At 40.4% G+C, this 22,567-nt stretch overlaps 2 protein-coding genes across 7 annotated transcripts in view; one reads left to right on the plus strand and one right to left on the minus strand.

Annotated features, from left to right (window-relative positions):
* LOC309692445 (anoctamin-4-like) overlaps nucleotides 1-15,492 on the minus strand; it is a 54,478-nt gene extending 38,986 nt beyond the window's left edge. The window contains exons 1-3 of one of the 3 annotated variants that reach the window (XM_082510936.1): nucleotides 14,983-15,492; nucleotides 12,133-12,207; nucleotides 714-938 (exon numbers count right to left, since the gene is read on the minus strand). In XM_082510936.1, the coding sequence (XP_082367062.1) occupies nucleotides 714-938; nucleotides 12,133-12,207; nucleotides 14,983-15,208 (526 nt within the window). In that variant the 5' untranslated portion in view covers nucleotides 15,209-15,492. Of the gene's footprint in view, nucleotides 1-713; nucleotides 939-1,432; nucleotides 1,629-2,333; nucleotides 2,379-12,132; nucleotides 12,208-14,982 lie in introns of those variants that run through there. The other 2 variants (XM_082510940.1, XM_082510939.1) reach the window with 2 other exon arrangements.
* The window catches only part of LOC309692450 (NXPE family member 3-like), a 43,145-nt gene that overhangs the window by 3,523 nt on the left and 17,055 nt on the right, over nucleotides 1-22,567 (plus strand). For 2 of the 4 annotated variants that reach the window (XM_082510951.1, XM_082510952.1), the window contains exon 1: nucleotides 16,025-16,547. The exons of 1 other annotated variant lie outside the window; for it this stretch is intronic. The gene's annotated coding sequence lies outside the window, so the exon portion shown is untranslated. Of the gene's footprint in view, nucleotides 1-16,024; nucleotides 16,548-16,813; nucleotides 17,381-22,567 lie in introns of those variants that run through there. One more of the 4 variants, XM_082510949.1, reaches the window with a different exon arrangement.

A 22,567-nucleotide genomic window follows, 5' to 3' on the forward strand; every position in this document is an offset into this window, starting at 1 on the left:
GACAAAAGAGGGCAGAAGAGTAAATCATGTCCATATGTGTGTTGACTCAGCATTGATTATACTGAATGGGAAAACCTGATGGTGTTCAAATAAAACAAAACCCGCACTTATGGATGACAGGATAAGCTGACTCCACTTTAAAACTGCCATTAGCTGAGAATTCACGAACACCGGAGGGTCCCTGGTCTGAAGCCAAGCTTGAGCAGTGAGGGTGCTCCCATAACATTTGAATCACTTGTCGACAAAGGGCAGTTTATTTAATCCAGGGCCAGAGAGCACAGCAGATGAATGTCAACAGGAAACAGAAATGCATGGTGGAGGAAACTTGGAGGTTGAGACCACGTTTCTCCTTATTTAGCTTCAGATGTGAGCAGAGTTTCCTTTGTGCTAAAAAAGTACAGACACCGTGCAGTTTATCTGGTTATAAATTGATTCTGCAGCATGACAATCAGCTCATATGTACAACCAAAGACATTAAGAACTGCCTTCAGCTGACAGAGTAAACAGTTGTTGTGTGGCCCACAGAGTGCCAGTTTCAGCATTATGGAGATTGCGTAGAGGGTCAATCATAACTCTGATATCAACACAGCTACAGGATGTTACCATCTGACCTGTTGTAATCAGTGTTTTACTAACTGAAATGTAGATTTGCTGTAAAAAAAAAAAAAGTTATCATAATTGAAAAGAATGTACTGTCACAGCTCTCAGCGTACTCGTGCTGCTGTCACACAGCGTCTCCTGGCTGGCACTGTACGTGGGGAGCGGGGTGACGGACAGCGACGCCGGGCAGGACACTGGCTCAAGATGCTCGCTGATGGGCGGGACAGCGGAGGCCTCGGAGTGAACACAGTCTGGACTCGGGAGGTTCTGGCTGCTCTCTGGAAAAGGACTGTTCCAGTGTGAGAACTCGATGGCCACTTGACCCCCGAGATCAAACCCTGTTGAGTGACAACAATTGAGGCAGATAATGAGATTCTAAACAAGAATGGAAGAGGACACTGAAAACTTTAACATTCATCTTGTGGGAGCATTGCTACATGTACAATTTGGGACTGTGTATGCTGAACATAACAGCAAACAGTTGTTGCAATGTTGCCCCCTAGTGGTGGAAACTTTCAACTTCAATAAAACATTGAATTTTCATTGTTGCCAGGTATGTCCTCAGCAGCAACCACACAAAAGATGATTCTCAGTGTATGAGATTCTAGTTCAGCAAAGTAATTATGATAAAATTCATGACAATGTAATACAGCCACACAGACAAATAGACATAAAAGCATATAGTTAAAAGATAGATTATTAAGCATAATTTTGCAATTTCCTCCAATAGCTAAAAGTTGCAAAACAACAAGTTAATACACAGGAATACTTCAAACACCTCTGACTTATATTAAATGAAAATATAATAATAATGAGAATGGCCACGAAGAACCTCCACATCTTTCTGTCAGTTTTTGCTGCTCTCCAGAGTTCCTGAGGACCAGCCCTCTGCTGAACCAGCTCGGCACGCTTCCGGCCTTCGATTTCTCCTCAGCAGGCTTCCCTCCCTGTTTCAGCTCAGCTCTGACAAGTGACTGAGCTGGATGGTCCAGATGTAGCTGCCCCCCACCTCCCCAAACCTTTATTATCTATAATTCTTCAGTAGGGCATTATAGATGCAGCAGATCTGATTGTACATAGCTATCTTATAAGCTGCTGCTGACCCCATTATTGAATTATCAAGTGCAGTTTGGCCATGCTGACCTTCAGAATGCTGCAGTCAATTGAAATGCTTTATGCTTGTCTTCCAGGTCATGGTGCCCTACTTTACCCTTCAATTAGGACCACAATGTACATTCTTGTACCTGCTGTTAGAACACTTGATCTATGTTGGCTTAAACTTTGGAATCAGAGATCCAATAGATCCAGATGCAGTAGATGAGCTCTGTTGTAAATAATCTGTGTTCTTTTCAATTTACTATTTAATTGTGTTCAATTTATTAAGCCTTTTTGATTACTTTGTTTTTTTGCTTTTTTTTTATTAACCTTGACTTTATTCTATGCCTTATTCTAAAGAAATCTCTGATATGCCAATGCCATAATGCCAATGTTACGTATGTTTTTTACTCTACACAAAATAACGGGCAAATAAATGTCCTATTTTCCAAAATAAGTCTCGTTAAGGAAGGAAAAATGATAAAACTATTTCTTTACACTTCACAAACCAAACCTTAATTTTTTTTATTTCATTTTAAAAACAAATTATTAATTAAATCACAATATTATTTTTTCAATAGCAGCATCACTACCTGTTTTGCATTTTTAATCTGAATTGATATGTTGCGTTTGCTTACATGAGTGGACTGATTCTGCTGGAGGTTTCTTCCTATTAAAAGAGTTTTTCCTTCCCACTGTTGACAAAGTGCTTGCTCATATGACCCTCATAGGGTCATATGATTGTTGGGTTTTTCTCTGTAGGGCCCAATTTACAAAATAAAGTGCCTTGAGGTGACTGTTGTTGTGATTTGGCGCTGTATAAATAAAATTGAACTGAACTGAATAGATGAGACACATAGTACCAAATATAAAGAGCAGCAAAGTGTGTTTTTAATATTTTGTATATTTAATATTTCTGGTATCTTTCACTGGCAGGTGGGATAAGGGAACACCTCCACCCATGCCACCTCCTGGTTTCCTGTAAAACACAAAGCCCAGCAGATTTCAGATGTACATCAGCAATGAACAAACGCAGCCCCAATCAATAGCAGAAAAGTGGAACGCCTCACAGTCTCCAGGCCCTCTGGCTCGCTCCTTGCAATGCACATTCAGCTGGAGGATAAACTGCGATGAGGAGTGACGAGATAAATCTAAGCCATACTTTATATTTCATCGAATCTTTTACACCCTCCAGTTTTCAGAGAGAATGAAAGGAGGGATTTCACAAATGAAGTGTAAGAGTGTAAGGCTGGGCATCCCCCAAAATGATGTGCTCAAGTCAGCACTTTCAAAAACTGTGAGTAGGACTTTATTCACCCCGGGGGAGAAAACTGTAAGTGCATTACCTCTGGAAAGACAAATCTAACTCCCGTCTTTGGTTGGTGAAAATTTGACATAGTGAGATATTAATTTGGATGTAGAGCAAATACTGGAACGCATTTATGATATAGTGATGATTTATAGTTGATTTCATAGGTGTGGAATTATAAAATTTTTTAAAAAAGACAGCCTGTAATAATGATGAAAACGTGATTTTTTTCAACTCTTTTAAAGCACAGACACCTTGTTAAAATACACTGTGTTTGTTAACTCATTACAAACATTACTGCAGTGTAACAGACATGCCCTCACACTATAGGGATTTGTTACCCCTGATCTTATTTCAGTGTATGATTTGAAATAAGGAATAGTGAAGATATGAAACAATGTGCCATGTGCAGCTCATATTACTGAAGGTGATGAAAATAGCAGGGATGGATGGATAAATTACACTGCAGTCTCTGAGATGTATCCGTTACTGATGTACAGTGTGAGGTGGACACAGGCATATGCGCACTGCAGGGCAGTGAGAATGACCCTAAGACATAGGGAGGCTATTTTATATATGTTATTTGGGCTTATATCTATGTATACTAAATCTGTTGTTTCTTGTAGGGACTTAATAAATAATATCAAGCATGTTTGCTCTAATTTTCTAAGATATTCCAGAGCAGCCCTTCTACTCGATGGCCACAAACAGAAAGAGCACCTCAGCAGTTTATATATGCATAGTTTTGTTTTAAACTTTAGAAGTGGATTAGCCTGTAAGATGGGTGTTAAATGTAAATTTTACTTTACGAACTGCTACTAGTATAATTTTGCCAATTTACATTTTTTCAAAAATCTTGTAGCTTATACCGTTTGTCTAGTTGATGCCTTCAAGCCTTAAAAAGGAATCTATTGATTTATGTGGGGAGGTATGGCTCCATTAATGCCTTTTAGAATTTGTTTACAGGCACACAGTGTTCTTTGAAGTTTTTGTATCCTGTACCTGCTTACATCTCTGCTGAATGATTTATGTGGTCAATCTACAGTGCTCCATAACCTGTAAGTGGCTCCTGGATTTTAAACTGTATTAACAAGTGCTTTGAGCCATCAATGCCATCATCTCATAAAAGTCACCCACAACGATGGGAAGGGTGGAGTGGGTGCTGTAATCTACACCTGGCGTGTATCCGAACGACCTCCAAAACTTATGTTGCCCGGGCATAGTGTGTTCTAAGCATTATCTATGTCGCAGTCATCAGAAAAAAGTTCCCCTGTGGCTCTCTGAGGAGAGAGAGCCCTAGATACACCCCCCCTCACTTCCTGATGCCCTCAGAGGTAAGAAAACAAATGCAGGTGCATTTATCTGGGCCACATGCGGCACAATGCATTAACACGTTTGAGCTTGGAGTTTACAGGAAACTACTGGTGCTTTAATTTGAACAGTGAATGGGCATGTGTCGGAAACTGCAGCAACACAGCCTAAGAAGTGCTGCACAGTTGAAGTTATACATTATATTAAATACTGTATGAATGGTTTTTATCATTTTAGGGACAATACTAAGTAAAAGGTTGGAAACACAGTTGTAGCTTTGCAAATCTATGTACAGTATTATTCTTGATAACAATAGCTGTCTTTTTCCATCAGAGTAAAAATCTTCATACAGTAAAAAATATCCATACATTCAATTCAGGGTAAAACACAATGAATGAAAATGTTCATTCTTTGCTTTTTACACTATTTCAATGTAACAACCTTATGGAAGTTAAATAAAATAAACATTAACATATGTTGAAGCATTAAGTTGAGTTCCTTGCATTGGAACTGAGGGGCCACGCCCAGCTCCTGAAAAATAGCCCCACACCATAATCTCCATCCACCAAACTTGACACTTGGAGACACAATGGTGTCAGACAGGTACCGTTGACAACTGCCAAAGCCAGACTTGTCCATCAAAGCATCATTCATCACTCCAGAGAAAACATCTCCACTGCCCTAGAGTCCAGTGGTGGCGTAGTTTCAACCGGATGCTTTCCATAGCACTTGGTTGCAGCTGTTCAGCCATTGCAACCCATTCAATGAAGCTCTATAGTCCTATACACTCTATATGTTACTGAGCTAATCTGAAGGCCACATTCAATTCAATTCAATTCAATTTTATTTATATAGCGCCAAATCACAGCAACAGGTGCCTCAAGGTGGTTTATATTGTGAGGTAGATCGTATAATAATGGATACAGAGAAAAACCCAAAAATCATATGACCCCCTATGAGCAAGTACTTTGGCAACAGTGGGAAGGAAAAACTCCCTTTTAACAGGAAGAAACCTCCGGCAGAACCAGGCTCAGGGAGGGGCGGCCATCTTCTGTGACCGGTTGGGGTGAGAGGATGAAAACAGGATAAAGACATGCTGTGGAAGAGAGACAGAGATTAATAACAGATATGATTCAATGCAGAGAGGTCTGTTAATACATAGTGAGTGAGAAAGGTGACTGGAGAGGAAAAACTCAATGCATCATGGGAATCCCCCGGCAGCCTACGTCTATTGCAGCATAACCAAGGGAGGATTCAGGGTCACCTGGTCCAGCCCTAACTATATGCTTTAGCAAAAAGGAAAGTTTTAAGCCTAATCTTAAAAGTAGAGATAGTGTCTGTCTCCTGAATCCAAACTGGAAGCTGGTTCCACAGAAGAGGGGCCTGAAAACTGAAGGCTCTGCCTCCCATTCTACTTTTAAATATTGTAGGAAGAACAAGTAGGCCTGCAGTGCGAGAGCAAAGTGCTCTAATAGGGTGATATGGTACTACAAGGTCATTAAGATAAGATGGGGCCTGATTATTTAAGACCTTGTATGTGAGGAGCAGGATTTTGAATTCAATTCTGGATTTAACAGGAAGCCAATGAAGGGAAGCCAAAACAGGAGAAATATGCTCTCTCTTTCGAGTCCCTGTCAGCACTCTTGCTGCAGCATTTTGGATTAACTGAAGGCTTTTCAGCGGGTTTTTTGGACATCCTGATAATAATGAATTACAGTAGTCCAGCCTGGAAGTAATAAATGCATGAACTAGTTTTTCAGCGTCACTCTGAGACAGGATATTTCTAATTTTAGAGATGTTGCGCAAATCGAAGAACGCAGTCTTACATATTTGTTTAATATGTGCATTGAAGGACATGTCCTGGTCAAAAATGACTCCAAGGTTCCTCACAGTGTTACTGGAGGCCAAGGTAATGCCATCCAGAGTAAGAATCTGGTTAGATACCATATTTCTAAGCTTTTCAGGGCCGAGTACAATAACCTCAGTTTTATCTGAATTAAGAAGCAAAAAGTTAGAGGCCATCCAGGTCTTTATGTCTTTAAGACATTCCTGCAGTCTAACTAATTGGTGTGTGTTACCTGGCTTCATGGACAGATAGAGTTGGGTGTCATCTGCATAGCAGTGAAAATGTATGCTATGTCTTCTGATGATACTGCCAAGGGGAAGCATGTATAATGTAAACAGAATTGGTCCTAGCACTGAACCCTGTGGAACTCCATAATTAACCTCAGTGTGTGAAGAGGACTCTCCATGTATATGCACAAATTGGAGTCTGTTAGATAGATATGATACAAACCACTGCAGTGCAGTACCTGCAATGCCTACATCGTGCTCTAATCGCGCTAATAGGATATTATGGTCAACAGTATCGAACACTGCACTGAGGTCTAGCAGGACAAGCACAGAGATGAGTCCACTGTCAGAGACCATAAGAAGATCATTTGTAACCTTCACTAAAGGTTTGAACACATAAATTCTGACTCTGCAGAAAGTTGGTGACCTGAGACTTTTGGCAATACAGTGGTCCCTCGCTATAACCCGGCTCAGCTTTCACAGCATCGCTGTTTCGCGTATTTTTTGTATGCAATTTTGCATGATTTGTCAACTTATCAAATTTACATAATTTACATAAATCTTTGATCACTAGCAGTGTGACTCTAAAGCGCTGTACTGTATGTTTGTAAGTTTTCTCCCAAACAAACACAACAATGTTGACGAAATGTTTTGCACCGTCAAAGGCATCTGCGGTAGCACCCAAAAGGCAGAGGAAGATGCTAACCGTCATTCAAAAAGTTGGACTTCTGGACATGCTAAAGGAAGGTAGAAGTTACCATATTTTCTGGATTATTAGGCGCATTAAGCAAAACAAAACAGTTAGATAAGTAAAACTTTACTCAACTCATTCTTCTTGCTTCCTCCACTTCTGTACCATTGATTCATTATTGTTGAATTATCTGGCAGCTGCTCTATTGCTATGTTCTGGACCTGAAAACAGGGTTTGATCTTTGGTTTCGTTCTATAATACTGGACTTATTTTTCTACGAAGGTTTGAACTTTGAGAGTGTTTAAACAGGAGAGAAAAGTATGAAAATGTTCATGCTTGTCTGACAAAAGTGCATAAAGTGTGTAGTGAAGGGTTTTACAGCCTTAAAACATCTATAATAGTTGTAAAAAATAAAGCTAACTACTTCGCGGATTTCCCCTATTGCGGCTTAATTTTAGAACGTAACTCCCAAGATAAATGAGGGACCACTGTACTGTAATTTCATAAGTTTTCTGCCCAACAAACACAACAATGTCGACGAAATGTTTTGGACTTCTGGACATACTAAAGGAAGGCGGAAGTAACCGTATTCTCCGGATTATTAGGTGCATTAAGTGAAACAAAAGAGTCAGACAAGTGAAACTTTACTCGACTTATTCTTCCTGCTTCCTTTGTGAACCCCAACCCTGTTTCTTTACCCAAACCTAAATTGTTTATCTAGAACAAACCATAACACCCTTTCTTCTCTTTATTCACTTTCTAGCTCACTTGATCACCATCGCTCCCTGTCCCTCCGACTGCACTGTCTCTGTTCATCTTGCTTTCTCTGACAATAAACATCTTCACTGGTCAAAACATTGGACTTCATTGGTGGTATAAAAACATACCTGTCCCTCCTCATCAATCCATCCATTTATTTATTTATTTTTTGTTCTGTTGTCCTTTATCTGGCTTCTTGTAGGCTGCTGGGTTTTAAAAATGCCACTTTATGTGGTTCTCTTCTCAGATTTTATTCAGTGCCAACAAAGACTTTTTTGGGGCCACTTACTGTATATGCTTTATATCAGCTTAATTCTTGCAAGTGAAAAGTGCTTTTAGCTGTGTCGCACTGCTTAGTTGAAGTCAGGGTGAAAAGCGATCAGTTATACAGAGGGCTGAGATGGGATGAATGGCAGAGCTGGGGATCTTTCCTCAAAGTACTGAACTTGAATTTTGTGATGACCTGATATTTTTACAAAACACCATGAATCCTCTCGGACGGCAAAATCTCACACTTCAAACTGTAAAAAAAAAAAGGATAACTTGTGTTTTTGGTTCTGGCCAGTGCAGAGCCAACCTCAGTGCAGTAGTGCTCTAAAATTTCCAGCATGACGCATTTAATGTTTTATTTCATCCTTCACTGAATCCCTACCTCAGGGTGAATATTAGCTCTGTCTATAAGCTGCACTATCCCAGTAGATTCCTACAACAATAAAGGAGGGTGGAATTGATGTGAGATTATAATCGATTAGAACGTTTAAGAACCTACGGTGATGCTGACTTGTATTTTCCTCTCGAACAAAGGCCGGAGCTTTAAAATCACAGGCAGCACAGTAAATCTTTTTGATGTCAGAGTGTGGGACGAGACTATAGATCTTTCTTTTGTGAAAACCAACAGAGTGAGTCTCAGTGGTCCAAAGCTCCCCCTCAGCAGTTCATTAGTTAGTTGTTTTTTTTGTTTTTTGTTTTTAAATTTAGCTTCTAGAGAAGAGAGGAACACCTGCATGCAGCAGCAGCACAGTCTGAATCCCCTTGCTGTCAACAACCTATACAGTAGCTTACAGGCTAACCACACACTGTGTTAATATTCATTGAAAAAATGTCGAAAGCCAAGGCCTCAATATTCCAAATGGCAGGCAGTTGCAGTTTTGTGACAGACAGGAAAATTATGTTGAACAGCTTTGTCACCATTGTACAATTTTCCATCAAGAACCTTGGACGTACAAACAAACTTCCACGTCAGCGGAAATCTTTAATTTTCTTACTGCTTAGCAAATCCCAAGTTAAATTTCCCCTAACCCCTCTGCTGTCAGAACTCTAACAATTCATACGGGACTAAACTGCACTGATACATAATAAAAATAAAATATACAGTGGGGCAAAAAAGTATTTAGTCAGCCACCGATTGTGCAAGTTCCCCCAACTAAAATGATGACAGAGGTCAGTAATTTGCACCAGAGGTACACTTCAACTGTGAGAGACAGAATGTGAAAAAAAAATCCATGAATTCACATGGTAGGATTTGTAAAGAATTTATTCGTAAATCAGGGTGGAAAATAAGTATTTGGTCAATAACAAAAATACAACTCAATACTTTGTAACATAACCTTTGTTGGCAATAACAGAGGTCAAACGTTTACTATAGGTCTTTACCAGGTTTGCACACACAGTAGCTGGTATTTTGGCCCATTCCTCCATGCAGATCTTCTCGAGAGCAGTGATGTTTTGGGGCTGTCGCCGAGCAACACGGACTTTCAACTCCCGCCACAGATTTTCTATGGGGTTGAGGTCTGGAGACTGGCTAGGCCACTCCAGGACTTTCAAATGCTTCTTACGGAGCCACTCCTTTGTTGCCCGGGTGGTGTGTTTTGGATCATTGTCATGCTGGAAGACCCAGCCTCGTTTCATCTTCAAAGTTCTCACTGATGGAAGGAGGTTTTGGCTCAAAATCTCACGATACATGGCCCCATTCATTCTGTCCTTAACACGGATCAGTCGTCCTGTCCCCTTGGCAGAAAAACAGCCCCATAGCATGATGTTTCCACCCCCATGCTTCACAGTAGGTATGGTGTTCTTGGGATGCAACTCAGTATTCTTCTTCCTCCAAACACGACGAGTTGAGTTTATACCAAAAAGTTCTACTTTGGTTTCATCTGACCACATGACATTCTCCCAATCCTCTGCTGTATCATCCATGTGCTCTCTGGCAAACTTCAGACGGGCCTGGACATGCACTGGCTTCAGCAGCGGAACACGTCTGGCACTGCGGGATTTGATTCCCTGCCGTTGTAGTGTGTTACTGATGGTGACCTTTGTTACTTTGGTCCCAGCTCTCTGCAGGTCATTCACCAGGTCCCCCCGTGTGGTTCTGGGATCTTTGCTCACCGTTCTCATGATCATTTTGACCCCACGGGATGAGATCTTGCGTGGAGCCCCAGATCGAGGGAGATTATCAGTGGTCCTGTATGTCTTCCATTTTCTGATGATTGCTCCCACAGTTGATTTTTTCACACCAAGCTGCTTGCCTATTGTAGATTCACTCTTCCCAGTCTGGTGCAGGTCTACAATACTTTTCCTGGTGTCCTTCGAAAGCTCTTTGGTCTTGGCCATGGCGGAGTTTGGAGTCTGACTGTTTGAGGCTGTGGACAGGTGTCTTTTATACAGATGATGAGTTCAAACAGGTGCCATTCATACAGGTAACGAGTGGGGGACAGAAAAGCTTCTTACAGAAGACGTTACAGGTCTGTGAGAGCCAGAGATTTTCCTTGTTTGAGGTGACCAAATACTTATTTTCCACCCTAATTTACGAATAAATTCTTTACAAATCCTACCATGTGGATTCATGGATTTTTTTTTCACATTCTGTCTCTCACAGTTGAAGTGTACCTCTGGTGCAAATTACTGACCTCTGTCATCATTTTAAGTGGGGGAACTTGCACAATCGGTGGCTGACTAAATACTTTTTTGCCCCACTGTAACACCCATTATATTGCTAAAACATTTAAAGTAAATATGCTCATTCTGTCTTCCTTTTTTTATTTATGATGATAAAAAATTTTCCCCATGTCGATTTTGCCTTTTAAAAAAAATTATTATCAAGATTGTTCTAGTGTGAGATGCAGAGAAGATGGCAGAAATTGCATGATAGACCTTGATAGGCCTGTATGTGTGTTTAATGCAGCGCCACCTGAGGACATGAACATCACAGCATTCAGTGTTCATCTCTTTTGCACAGCACTTTCAGGATCTTTTTAGGGTTTGATGGTATAGATTATGAAACAGACAATGAATTTTATACTTAAAAACACTGAATTTGTTCCACAATCTGTGAACAGCTCTTGTTTTTTGCAGATAAGTGAAACTCTGCCTGTCTAAGATGCTCTTTTTTATCCAAGCATGCTATTGATCTGTTGGCAATTAACCTAATTATTACCAAAATGTTCCTGCAGCTTTTTCTTTTTAGGGCTTACTTTTCCAGCCTTTTGTTGCCCCAACTTTTAAGAGACATGTTGCTGTCATCAAATTCAGAATGAGATCATATTTTTCATGAAAAAGTAAAATGTCTCAGTTTAAACATTTGATATGGTTTTTTTTTAAGTTCTATTAATAAAATACTAGTTTTGGGGTATTTGTAAATCAATCTTTGCATTCTTTTATATTTACTTTTTTGGAATTCAGGTTGTATGAATGTATTCGGTCAGTGGCCCTTAAGTCCAAAATGTTCGAGCTTGAAATAAACATTTGTGTTTGATTAAGGAGAGTGTTGTGTTGGCCTTTTCCCAGTTAAATAAAATCCAGTGATGTTTTGCAGAGTTTGGAAATGAACTTCCCTTTAGTGTAAAGCCAGTGCTTAGATTAAATAGCTCTGTGGATGGGTTTTGCCCGGCGTGCTTACAGTTTTCTTACAGTTTTCTGAAAATGTTAGGTACAAACATAAAACTGTCCACATGGACGCTTCACTTTTTTTACTACTCAGACTCAGACAATAAGAAGGAATCAAGGTAGAGAGGACACACCTGGGGAACACGTTAGAAAAGTAAAACTGAGAGGCAGAGACATAAAAACTTGACATAGATGAAAGGGAAAGTAAACATGGAGACACAACTGAGAGAGAAAAATGAAAAACTACAGAAAAAGGGCACAGAGGGATTGCACAGACATGGGGACATGACTGGTGAGACAGAATGTAAACAAACATGGAGACAAGACTAACTACATGCAGGAGATACCAAATCTCCTGACCAAACCCTCATGCTGAAGGAACCATGACACAACTCTAAAGCAGTGCACTCACCGATGGTGATCTGACTGACACAACTGTAGAAGGTTCCTGAGGAGACATTGTAGCTGCTACTGCTGGGTTCGCGATCTGTGAATGGAGAAGACATCACGTATAAGGTGAAGGCAAATATTCAGTGTAACTAAGGTAGGGTTTTTTTGTTAGCACAGGTGACCATCAGTACCATGGAGTCCCAGAGAAACATGTATCTTGCAATTTCAAATGTGCCCACTAAGCTTTTGAGCTTCTCTTTTTCCTGGGGGCTTGTGAAAATCCATGACCCAGCAGCGTTACAGGAATCAAACCCGTAATCCTGCAATGTTAGTGCCCTGATCCACATTGAGCTACACAAGGGGAGGAAACTCTTGACCTTGGCAGAGGTAGGGGAATAAAATGCATGAGTCTGGCAGCTTTATTGCCTTTGTCTACCAATTTATATAGAGGGAATAAAAGCTTTCACTGTGGTAGAACTCTGTGGATTACAGGGAGAAAACCTCTCCAAGAGCCTGATAATGTTTAAGAAATAATGCCTCGAATACCGCAAGTGATTTTCACCTTCTTTCCCTGCAGGGCAGACTGGACAAAACAAAGAGAAAATAATTAAACCCATACGAGACTGAATGGAGTAAGATTTAACTGTGAAGCATTTTGCAGTTCTTTTTTCAGTCTTTGTGACACTGACCAAAAAGATTAATGATTAACAACTTTTACATTAATTTAACTTCATTTTCTTTTTGAACTGCAACTGCTATAATAGTACAAGTTTTACCCAAGTGGCACATCTGAAACAATATTATTAATATTTAATACAATTAAAGCCACATATATAATGGAAAGCCTGTTAAATGCTATCTAGGGATGCACTAAATGTGAAAGCTTCTGTTGATACCCATAATAATAATAATCAAGAGTTCATTTGATTCTCTCTTTCATTCATCCTATTATTCCAAGGAAAAAAAACATTTTCAGTATGGAAAAAACAGAATTCTTTTTAAGTCCTTTAGCTATTCATTAATTAACTAAATAGACAGCACAAATCACCATATGAGCTACTTACACTGCTAAATACTATTTTATTTGACAATATACAATATAAGTAAACAAGAATAAAATTATTGGCTAAGTTATGTATCTATTTACAAAAGGTTGGGGTGCTATGTAACAATAAGATAAGATATGATAAGATGAAAAGGACTTTATTGATCCCAAATGTTGTGAAATTACTGCATTATAGCATACAAAACAGGTAAAACGATGAGTTCAATACGATAAATAAAATATTGGATCAGTTGAGTCAAAAAGGTAACAAAACAATAGACTAAAGAGGACATTCAGTTAAACAGAAAATACAAAAGCACTCAGTACATCAAGTGTTGATTCAAACTGGATCCAAACAGCAACGACAATGACAAATTCCCAGAGGGCAGCTATCTAGCCAACAGCTAGCTGTTCAGTGTTTACCACAGAAATGTTCTTTTGAAGTAAGTTTTCCTACTGTTTTGTTCTTGCAGCCAAATTACATAATGGCAAAATGAACACCATGAGTTTAATGTATATGTTCTGTGTGACTGAGCGTCATGTGACCAGTAACATGATTTAAGACATGGCTTCAATGTGCATTATTATTTGATGAAAAGTAGGTGTACACTTAATGTTACAGTTTTGGTTGTAATAAAAAGGCAAACCTAACCCAACCACTCCTGCAGGTTATAGATGTGCTCATATTTTCTATTTTTTAGCACTCTCTTCATACCATCACTGACAATAAGCAACTCAACAATAATTCAGTCCAGTAGAGTACAGTGTAACTGTCAGAACTGTTATAAGACAGAGACAATTTGCACTCACAGAATCAGTCATTTAAATCTATGGGAGAACTCTGCAATAGCAAAACTGGCGATAGTGGGGAAAAAAGAAAAGAATAAAAGTTAAGCAACCTTATCTGCGCCTTTATTTGGATTAGCGCAGTTTGAAAAACTTGTGGAAGGAGGTTTTGAGGGGCTTTGTTAACCGAGGCTCCAATTAATAAGATAAACCTGACAGTGGAAACTGAAGGCCTGATGTGGAACACCAACTTTCCTCTGGGAGACAGAGGTTAAGTCATTAATCTGCCTCAGCAGAGCAGAAGACTTTCTCTGGCACTGCAGTCACCTCCTGAAAGATACCACCCAACATTTTTGCCTGGGACTGATAAATGAACACCTGAACTGCTTTTTCTCATTTAAGCACTAAGACAACTTTAAAAAAACAAACTCTAATTTCCTTTATTTTCCTATCTAACACCTACAGATGCATCAAAAAAGAGCAAATGCAGCACAGTGTAGACATTTATCACCGACTGGGAATATTTTTAAGCACACACATTCCCGTCCCGGTGTAGAGATAAAGCTGCAGGTATCATTTATTTCCAAAGCTATGGGCTTTGGAGTGAGCACACCGCTGAACAAACCATATCAGCCTCTGAGCAGCTTCCAGCCACATCATTAATTTAACATCAGATGAATGAATTACACCACAGCAAAATGTTCACTGAAAAATAGCACCCGTACTCTGAGGCAGTGTACAACAACAATCTTGTACAACATGCAATTATATTTAAAATAAAAAAGGACTAGTATGTGTTGTGGTAGTGCAGCTTTCGCTGTCTGCTCTGTGAGAATCCGTGAGGTGTTCCACTACTGTTTGTGTGCCTTGGGTCGTCCCGTGGACTCACTTTGACCACAGTGGATCACCACACCCACATTTCAGCTTGAAATCGGAGTAATTGACGATATGAACGGAAGAAACAGTGTTATTAACGCTTGCAGCTGACAGCATGCGTCGCGCTTTCTTTTTAACCTCGTGTGCTGCATTGCTTGCCCTTACCTGCGGATCCGGATGAGAGGCGCGTCGCGATAGCGCGGCGAGGACTGCGCGGACTCCCCGGGCAAACCCGCATCACCTCATCTTGACATTGCAAACAGATGACCTGGTTGTCCTGGTTGTCTTCCACCTTGCTGCAGCCCATGTGCTCACCCCCGGCGTGGATCTTCATGCCTGTGTTGATCTTACGGACCAGTCGCATGTCGGCTCCAGCCTCATGATCCAGCATCCTCCTCACCGGCGACGATCGCACTTATTACGCATGGGTTCGGCATGAGGAGGCATCAACTTGTCCTGTACCTCAAACATCATTAACCCCACCTACTCTAACCTGTCCTCCGCACTCACCTCGGCTCCATCGTGTCAGCCTCTTTCGGCTCGTGTAAGCGGTTAGTGTTGCAGTCTTTACGCACAACTGCAGGCGTGGCTGTTTCACGTGGTTAATGAGGTCGCAGTGTCAAGTTCTTAGGGGTTATAACAGTGATACTAAAATAAATACTTAATTAAAGTCCCACAATCGATCATAGGATCAATTTAGATCCCCCCCCCCCCCCCCCCCAACACTGTCAGTATCTTGGACTTAGAGAATCAAAGCAGAGACCGACACCAGAACTAAACTTTTAAATGTCCAGCCAGTATCCATTAGCAGGGTGCTTGGGTTTTTATAGAGAGACAATTTGAGCTGTGACTGGTCGATCAATCGGAGGAGGACAGTGAGGATAATGTTTTGTAGGAATGACCACACAGCAGCTCAGCATGCAGAAATGAAAACTAAATAAAAAGATGAGTAATGCATGACTTTAGGTTAATCAACACACATTAATTTCAGATCTGAACCCAGAGGATGAGGCTTTGTTATATACCTCAGCCCTAAGATGTTCTAATACCAGTTGCAGCAGATGGCCCTGCCCCTCCCTGAGTCTGGTTATGCCGGAGGATTCTTCCTCTTAAAAGGGAGTTTTTCCTTCCCACTATCTACAAAGTGCTTGCCCATAGGGGGTCATATGACTTTTGGGTTTTCCTCTTTATTTATTATTGTAGGATCCAGAGGTGTGGACTCGAGTCACATGACTTGGACTCGAGTCAGACTCGAGTCATTAATTTTATGACTTTAGACTTGACTTGAAAAAATGTTCTAAGACTTGTGACTTGACTTGGACTTTTACACCAATGACTTGGGACTTGAATTGGACTTGAACCGGTTTACTTGAAAAGACTTGATATTTTACCCCAAATATAAAATTTAACATGCATATTATATAGAGATTGAAAATGTGACGTCATTCACGGGTAGAACCGCAAAGGATTCTGGGAACTCGTGGCAAGCGGTACTAGTGCACGCAGGCTTTCAATTAAAATCAGTTATACAGCGATAAAAAGAAACACAAAAATGGCAAGAAGCTGTTGTATCATTAACTGCAATAGCCGGTCGCATGACAGCCACGGGAAGCCGACGGGTAAAGAGATCGGTTGTAAATTGTTCAGCCATGTTTCCGAAGTAACAAAGACGACTGGATTGCAGCCATTCTAAGACCAAATATAACGTCCCAGAACCCTCCAGCTCACAGGTTAGTCTGCTCCAAGCATTTACACGAAGGTCAGTGTTTTTTAGTAGTTAATACGTCATTTTCATAACATAATTAGTGATATAGGTTACAAGCAAGTCTGGCGCTGTCGCGCTATGCTCCTTTATTTATTGTGCATAAATAGTGAATTGTCCTGACACAATATTGCGTTTCGCTTCTGTTATTATGGTACATTGACAAAAAACATATACTTTTATTCACAGGATAAAACAGGTTTTTTGTATCACTAATTGCCCAGTACGATTACAGCATACCATATTATTGTCACTGCTACATTTCTGTGATGGGTACTGTTAGGTATTTTAGTACCATGGTAGCATTTACTGGATATTGTTTTATAGTGACATTATGCAGGAAAACTCTGTCATTCAATAAGGCCCTTTTGTTTTAGTTATTTTTCTCTTTGACCCAAGAATTGATGTGTGAGAATCACAGGCTGGTACAAGGTTGAAATACCACAGAGATCACTCCCTCAGCTACATTAGTTTCTTAATCTTTTAGACGCCCGTTGAAGGCCAAATGGTTTGTTTCAGATTTCACTAATGTAAGAACTCTTCGTTTTGTGCCTTGAAAATATGTCGCTGAGATAATCACAATTGTAGCTGAACTGATACACTACACAAAGGATGCTTCTTCACCCAAGGGCAGGAAGACGCTGCCTTATCTTGGTCTGTACTGGTTTAAACTGATAAATCTGCTGTCTCATGAATTTTACCCTCTATATAAACTGTTGTACTTGTGAATAAAGTTGAGTCAATTTGGGAAGACAATCTAAAGCAGTCTCTGTTTTCTTGTTCTCCCAAGCTGCTCCCGATGTTAGGTATTTTGATACCATAGTAGCATTTACAGGATATTGTTTTATACAGGAAAACTGTTACTCAATAAGGCCCAACTACTAGTTGTTTTTCTCTTTCTCTGTGACCCAAGAATTAATGTGTAGGACTCACAAGCTGGTACCCCAAGGTCGAAAACACCACAGAGATGAGACCACTTCCTTACTCCCATCCTCCCTTTTTCTTTATCTCCTGGAAAAGGCTCGTTAAAGGCTAGGTGGTTTGTTTCAGAATTCACTGATGAAAGAACTCTGTATTCTATGTCTAGGAGTGTATTTTGCTGGGATGATCATAAATTATAGCTGAACTGATAAACTACACAAGGGATACTTTGCTCAGAAGGCAGGAAGACGTTTCCTTATTTGGTCTGTACCGGTTTGAACTGGGAAAGCTGACACACGAACCTTTTTTTTCATCTATATAAACTGCTGTGTATCAAATAAACCTTTGAGTCGATTTGGGAAGACAACCTGAAGCAGTCTGTGTTTCCTTGTTCTCCCAAGCTGCTCCCGACGTCGTAACTAACCCAGCTGAATGGCATACCTGAGTGTTACTTTAAATAATTAGGAATCTTAGAAGGAAAGGACAGAACTCTGCTTATCGCTCACGCCACGGAGGAAACCCGGGAAGGCAATTTCCTTCAATTTTGGTGTCAGAAGTGGGATCCTGACAGAAGGTAAATATGTGTCTTTCATATTTATATAGAGACCATATTATACCTCTCTCAGTGATCGATCCATAAAAAAACGGGATATGCTGACGAAGTTTCACTTAGTGATCCAGAGAGATACACTGACTGACTTCCTCAGTCCCCGAATCCATAAAAAAAACGGGATATGCTGACGAAGTTTCACTTAGTGATCCAGAGAGATACACTGACTGACTTCCTCAGTCCCCGAATAAAGTAAATTAACCCTTGTGTGGTGTTGGTGGACACAGGAAGTTGCCTGTTGTCTTGAATATTTTAATTTTGTTTAAAAAATAATAATAATAATAATAATTAATTGTTTAATTAAACGTACGTTAAAAAGTGAGAAGTTGCTCACTCAGAAAAAGTGACACAGAAAGTTGCCTGTTGTCTTAAATACTTCTCGTTAAGTGAGAAGTTGCTCATCAAAGAGTGACACAGGGAGTTGCCTGTTATCTTGAAACGTACGTTAAAAAGTGAGAAGTTGCTCACTCACAGAAAGCTAGTAAATAATTAAATTTAATTTTGTTAAAAAAAAAAAAAAACGAAAGAAAACTGAAAACGGGTCTCACAGACCCGATTACCATACAAGGGTTAAAAGCAGTAAATTAAAAGCAGAAAGACACAGGAAGTTGCCTGTTGTTTTACGAGAAGTTGCTCGTTAAGCGAGAAGTTGCTCGCTAAGTGAGAGTTGCTCACACAAACAAAAAATTGCTAGCAATAAATTTAAAGTGACCTCAGCTGTGCCGCAGCGAAAATACTAACATAAATCCTCCTAGCGTGTAAACCCCTCTGGAAATCACTGAACATGGGTCAGAATTATTCAAAGACCACAGACAGGTCCGATAAAAAAATCTAAAGTACCTGTAAAACCAAAAATTAATAAAATACAAAATAAAGTCTCAAATAACGGCTCAGTACAACTCCCATTTCCGGTTACGTGTAACCTACGTCCACGAATCGGTGAAGACGTCCATGATCACGTATCCAGAACATGCGGGAGTGCTTATGTGACTGACTTTGTTTACAACTTAAGAAGTTCAATGCATTCTAATTTCTTTTCGGAGCCTTATCCCGAACGATTATCGCCAGAAAACAGGTCAGTAGAAATGTTGAATATCATTTGTGATAAGAAAAGTAGTCTGCTTAAAAAGTCCTGTAGAAAATATATGATAGAATGCCGCGACGTGATGCATCAAATGTTACCGCTATGGACAAAAGGAGGGTAAATAATGACAAAGTCGCCGATTTCTTTAAGAATCTAAAGAAATTCCTGCTAACAATGTCCAGAGACAAAATTGACTTAAATGCAGTAACTATGTGTAAACAGAAGCCTGATGAATCTATCCTAGTATTCATAAAACGCTTTATGCACTGTTGGACAAGCTAGAGGTGCAAATTTAGCTCAGTTTTCCAGCAGCCGCAGACACCCAGAGCAAAAATGAATTTGTGTATTTAATTTAACATAAAGGGTGAAATGTTTGCTGACACTGATAACAGCTTATGTTTTCTCTGCCCTATGTACCGACATGATGGAGAAGGAACATCCTCTGTGTCAGCTGGACCCTCAGCAGAGAATGAACTCAACATCCTTTTTGTCCGGTACTCTATGTCACACACTGTGCCAAAAAAAAACGTGTACAGACGCCACTAACAGGTAATCCCATGACTGGGAGCCACACTTTTGTTTCTCTCACACTGTTCAACAACATGATAACTGCTCACACAAGTGAAGGTCAAACAGTGATTTTGTCACATAACTCAGACATAGGTTATGATATAACTACACCATGTCGTCACATAGATCTAACCTACCCTATCGACTGTACTATTTCTGCAGTTACATTGCCAGCTGAATACCAGAATATGACATTGTGGTCTAAAAGTGAGAATGATATAGGATTTATTGACTGTACACTTTATCACGTACACTTATTAAAAAACAAGCAGTATATGTCAAGCAGCATCCCATTTCCACGGAAAAAGCCGCAGTCCTAGATGTCATGATAGGAGATTTATTGACTACAGGAGTAATAAAGCCCACACTCCTGTCAATCCTGTGCCAAAGCCTAACAAACCTGGCGTATGGCGTTTCATACAAGACTTAAGGCAAATTAATGCAGTCAACATTCCTCTGCCACCTCTCGTTTCAGATGTTCACAGCATATTGACATGCATTGCATACACATTTTACCGTGGTGGATTTATGCTCCACTCCTTTTTCTCAGTACCTGTGACACACAGCCGTTATTTGCATTCACACATAGAAATAAGCAGTACACTTGGACTCGTTTGCCCCAAGGCATGATAGACAGCTCTGCTGCTTTCTCAATGGTGCTTCACTCCTCCAGGGCCGCACCCTGATCCACATGTGGATGACCTCCTCCTCTGTGCTGAAAGTGAAAAAACTATGTCAAACTGCTACACACATGCTTCTCCAGCACCTCCAAAAGACTGGCCACAAAGCATCAGCAAAGAAAATGCAGTACTGTCAGACTTGTGTTCAATATTTGGGATTCACACTGTCTCACGGAAAACGTTCCATGACTGCAGACAGGGTCAAAGCTGTGACCTCCGTCCCTCGTCCCACTACACAGAAGGACATGTCGTCCTTCTTAGGCATGGTGAACTATTGCAGACAGTGGATACCAGACTGTTCTTTTCATGACCACATTCTGCGTGAATGCTGCAAAAAAGACAAGCCTCCTCGAATACTGTGATCCACAGAAATGACTGTCTCTTTCAATGCATTAAAGGGAGTGCTGACCTCCGCCACTCAAAGGTGCTGCCTGAATTGTTCAGGAATGCCGGCCTGCCTGAGGGCAGTAGTAGCTTGCTCTATCATGATAAGGGACTGCGAGAAGCTCACACTCTCACATGACACTATTCTACACACCAATCACCAGGTCACGACCATTCTAGCAAACATAACTACACAACACATGCAAATCTCACTATAAAAGCGAGCAGCACACCTGATTCGCCAGCACATTTATTGATCCTATGCTGTGTTCTTCTGACCGACAGGATGGCTCAGACAGGCTTGATGATCATGACTGCATGACACGTATACAGGAATCCACAGCACCACGTCCAGATTTAGAGCAAACACCTATCTCAGACTCAGCCACGGTTTATGTGGACGGGTCCTGTTCAAGGCCGAATGACAACTCATTTCTTTGTGGCTATTCAGTGGTAACAGTGCCTGACATCATACTAGAGGCTCACTCATTACCATTTCACTCAGCACAAAAAGCAGAGCTCATGGCTTTAATACGCGCCTGTGAGCTACATTTGGATAAGCATGTGACAATTTACGTAGACAGCCGCTATGCATTTGGCGTTGTGCATGACTTTGGCACATTGTGGAGACAGAGAGGATTTAGATCTGCTGATGGAAAATAAATTGCTAAATTCTGATTTTGTTCAAAGACTTTTTCAGGCTATACAGCTGCCATCGGCCGTTGCAGTTGTAAAAACGAAAGGACACAGTACAGCTGACACAGACGAAGCAACAGGTAATGCCTTAGCAGACGTGACAGCCAAGGCTGCAGCTGCATCACAGCTCCCACCTCCGCAGGAAGTATTATCTGTGCCCCTACAGCTGCCACTTGTTACACTCCCAGACTATTTAGACACAAATGTTGATTTAAAATTCATACAAGAGCAAGCCTCTGCATGTGATTACACCTATTGGGAGAATAATGACTGTACCTTAGATGACAGAGATGGCTTATACAAAATCTTAAGGGTTTGATTGCCCTCCCATATTCCCTGATGCCAGTCCTTGCCCGACATTTTCACTGTGTGAGTCATGTCGGACAAGGAGGGGTAATAGGGGCAATAAAATCAAGATTTGTAATTGAGAAAACATCACATGCAATAAAAAGCATATTAGCAACCTGTCTAACATGTGCACGAACTAATGTAGGAAAATCAAAAGCGAAACATCAGCATTTACCACAACCAGATTTTCCATTTCATACATTACAAATTGATTTCACACATATGCCAGCACAAGGAAGCATCAAGTACTTACTGGTAATAGTGGATCAATTTAGTAAATGAGTAGAAGCTTATCCAACCTCAAAAGAAACTGCAGAAGTAGTCTGTCAAAAGTTGAGCAATGAAATAATACCCAGATTCGGAATACCTCACCAAATTAACAGTGATAGAGGACCTTCATTCACATCAGAAGTAATTCAAAAGTGTGCTAAAACTTTAATGACCTGGGTCAAATTACTTACTTAAGTCCTGTGTGAGATTAGAATGACTCAATCTGCAGTAACCAAATTATTTCCATTTGAAATAAGACTATTTCCAAGACCATGGTCAGCTTCCAGAGGGGCACCGCTAGTAGAAGGTGATGTATATTGCATTGTCCACTGATGTTCACAACCTGATAGAAAAACTGAATAATAACTATCAGAAAGTTTGTCTCTCTCAGCCTTTCCCCTCCACAGTTCCACCAGTGGAGACAA

This window comes from Aulonocara stuartgranti (assembly GCF_965226115.1).
Source record: "Aulonocara stuartgranti genome assembly, chromosome: 17".
Taxonomy (NCBI): domain Eukaryota; kingdom Metazoa; phylum Chordata; class Actinopteri; order Cichliformes; family Cichlidae; genus Aulonocara; species Aulonocara stuartgranti.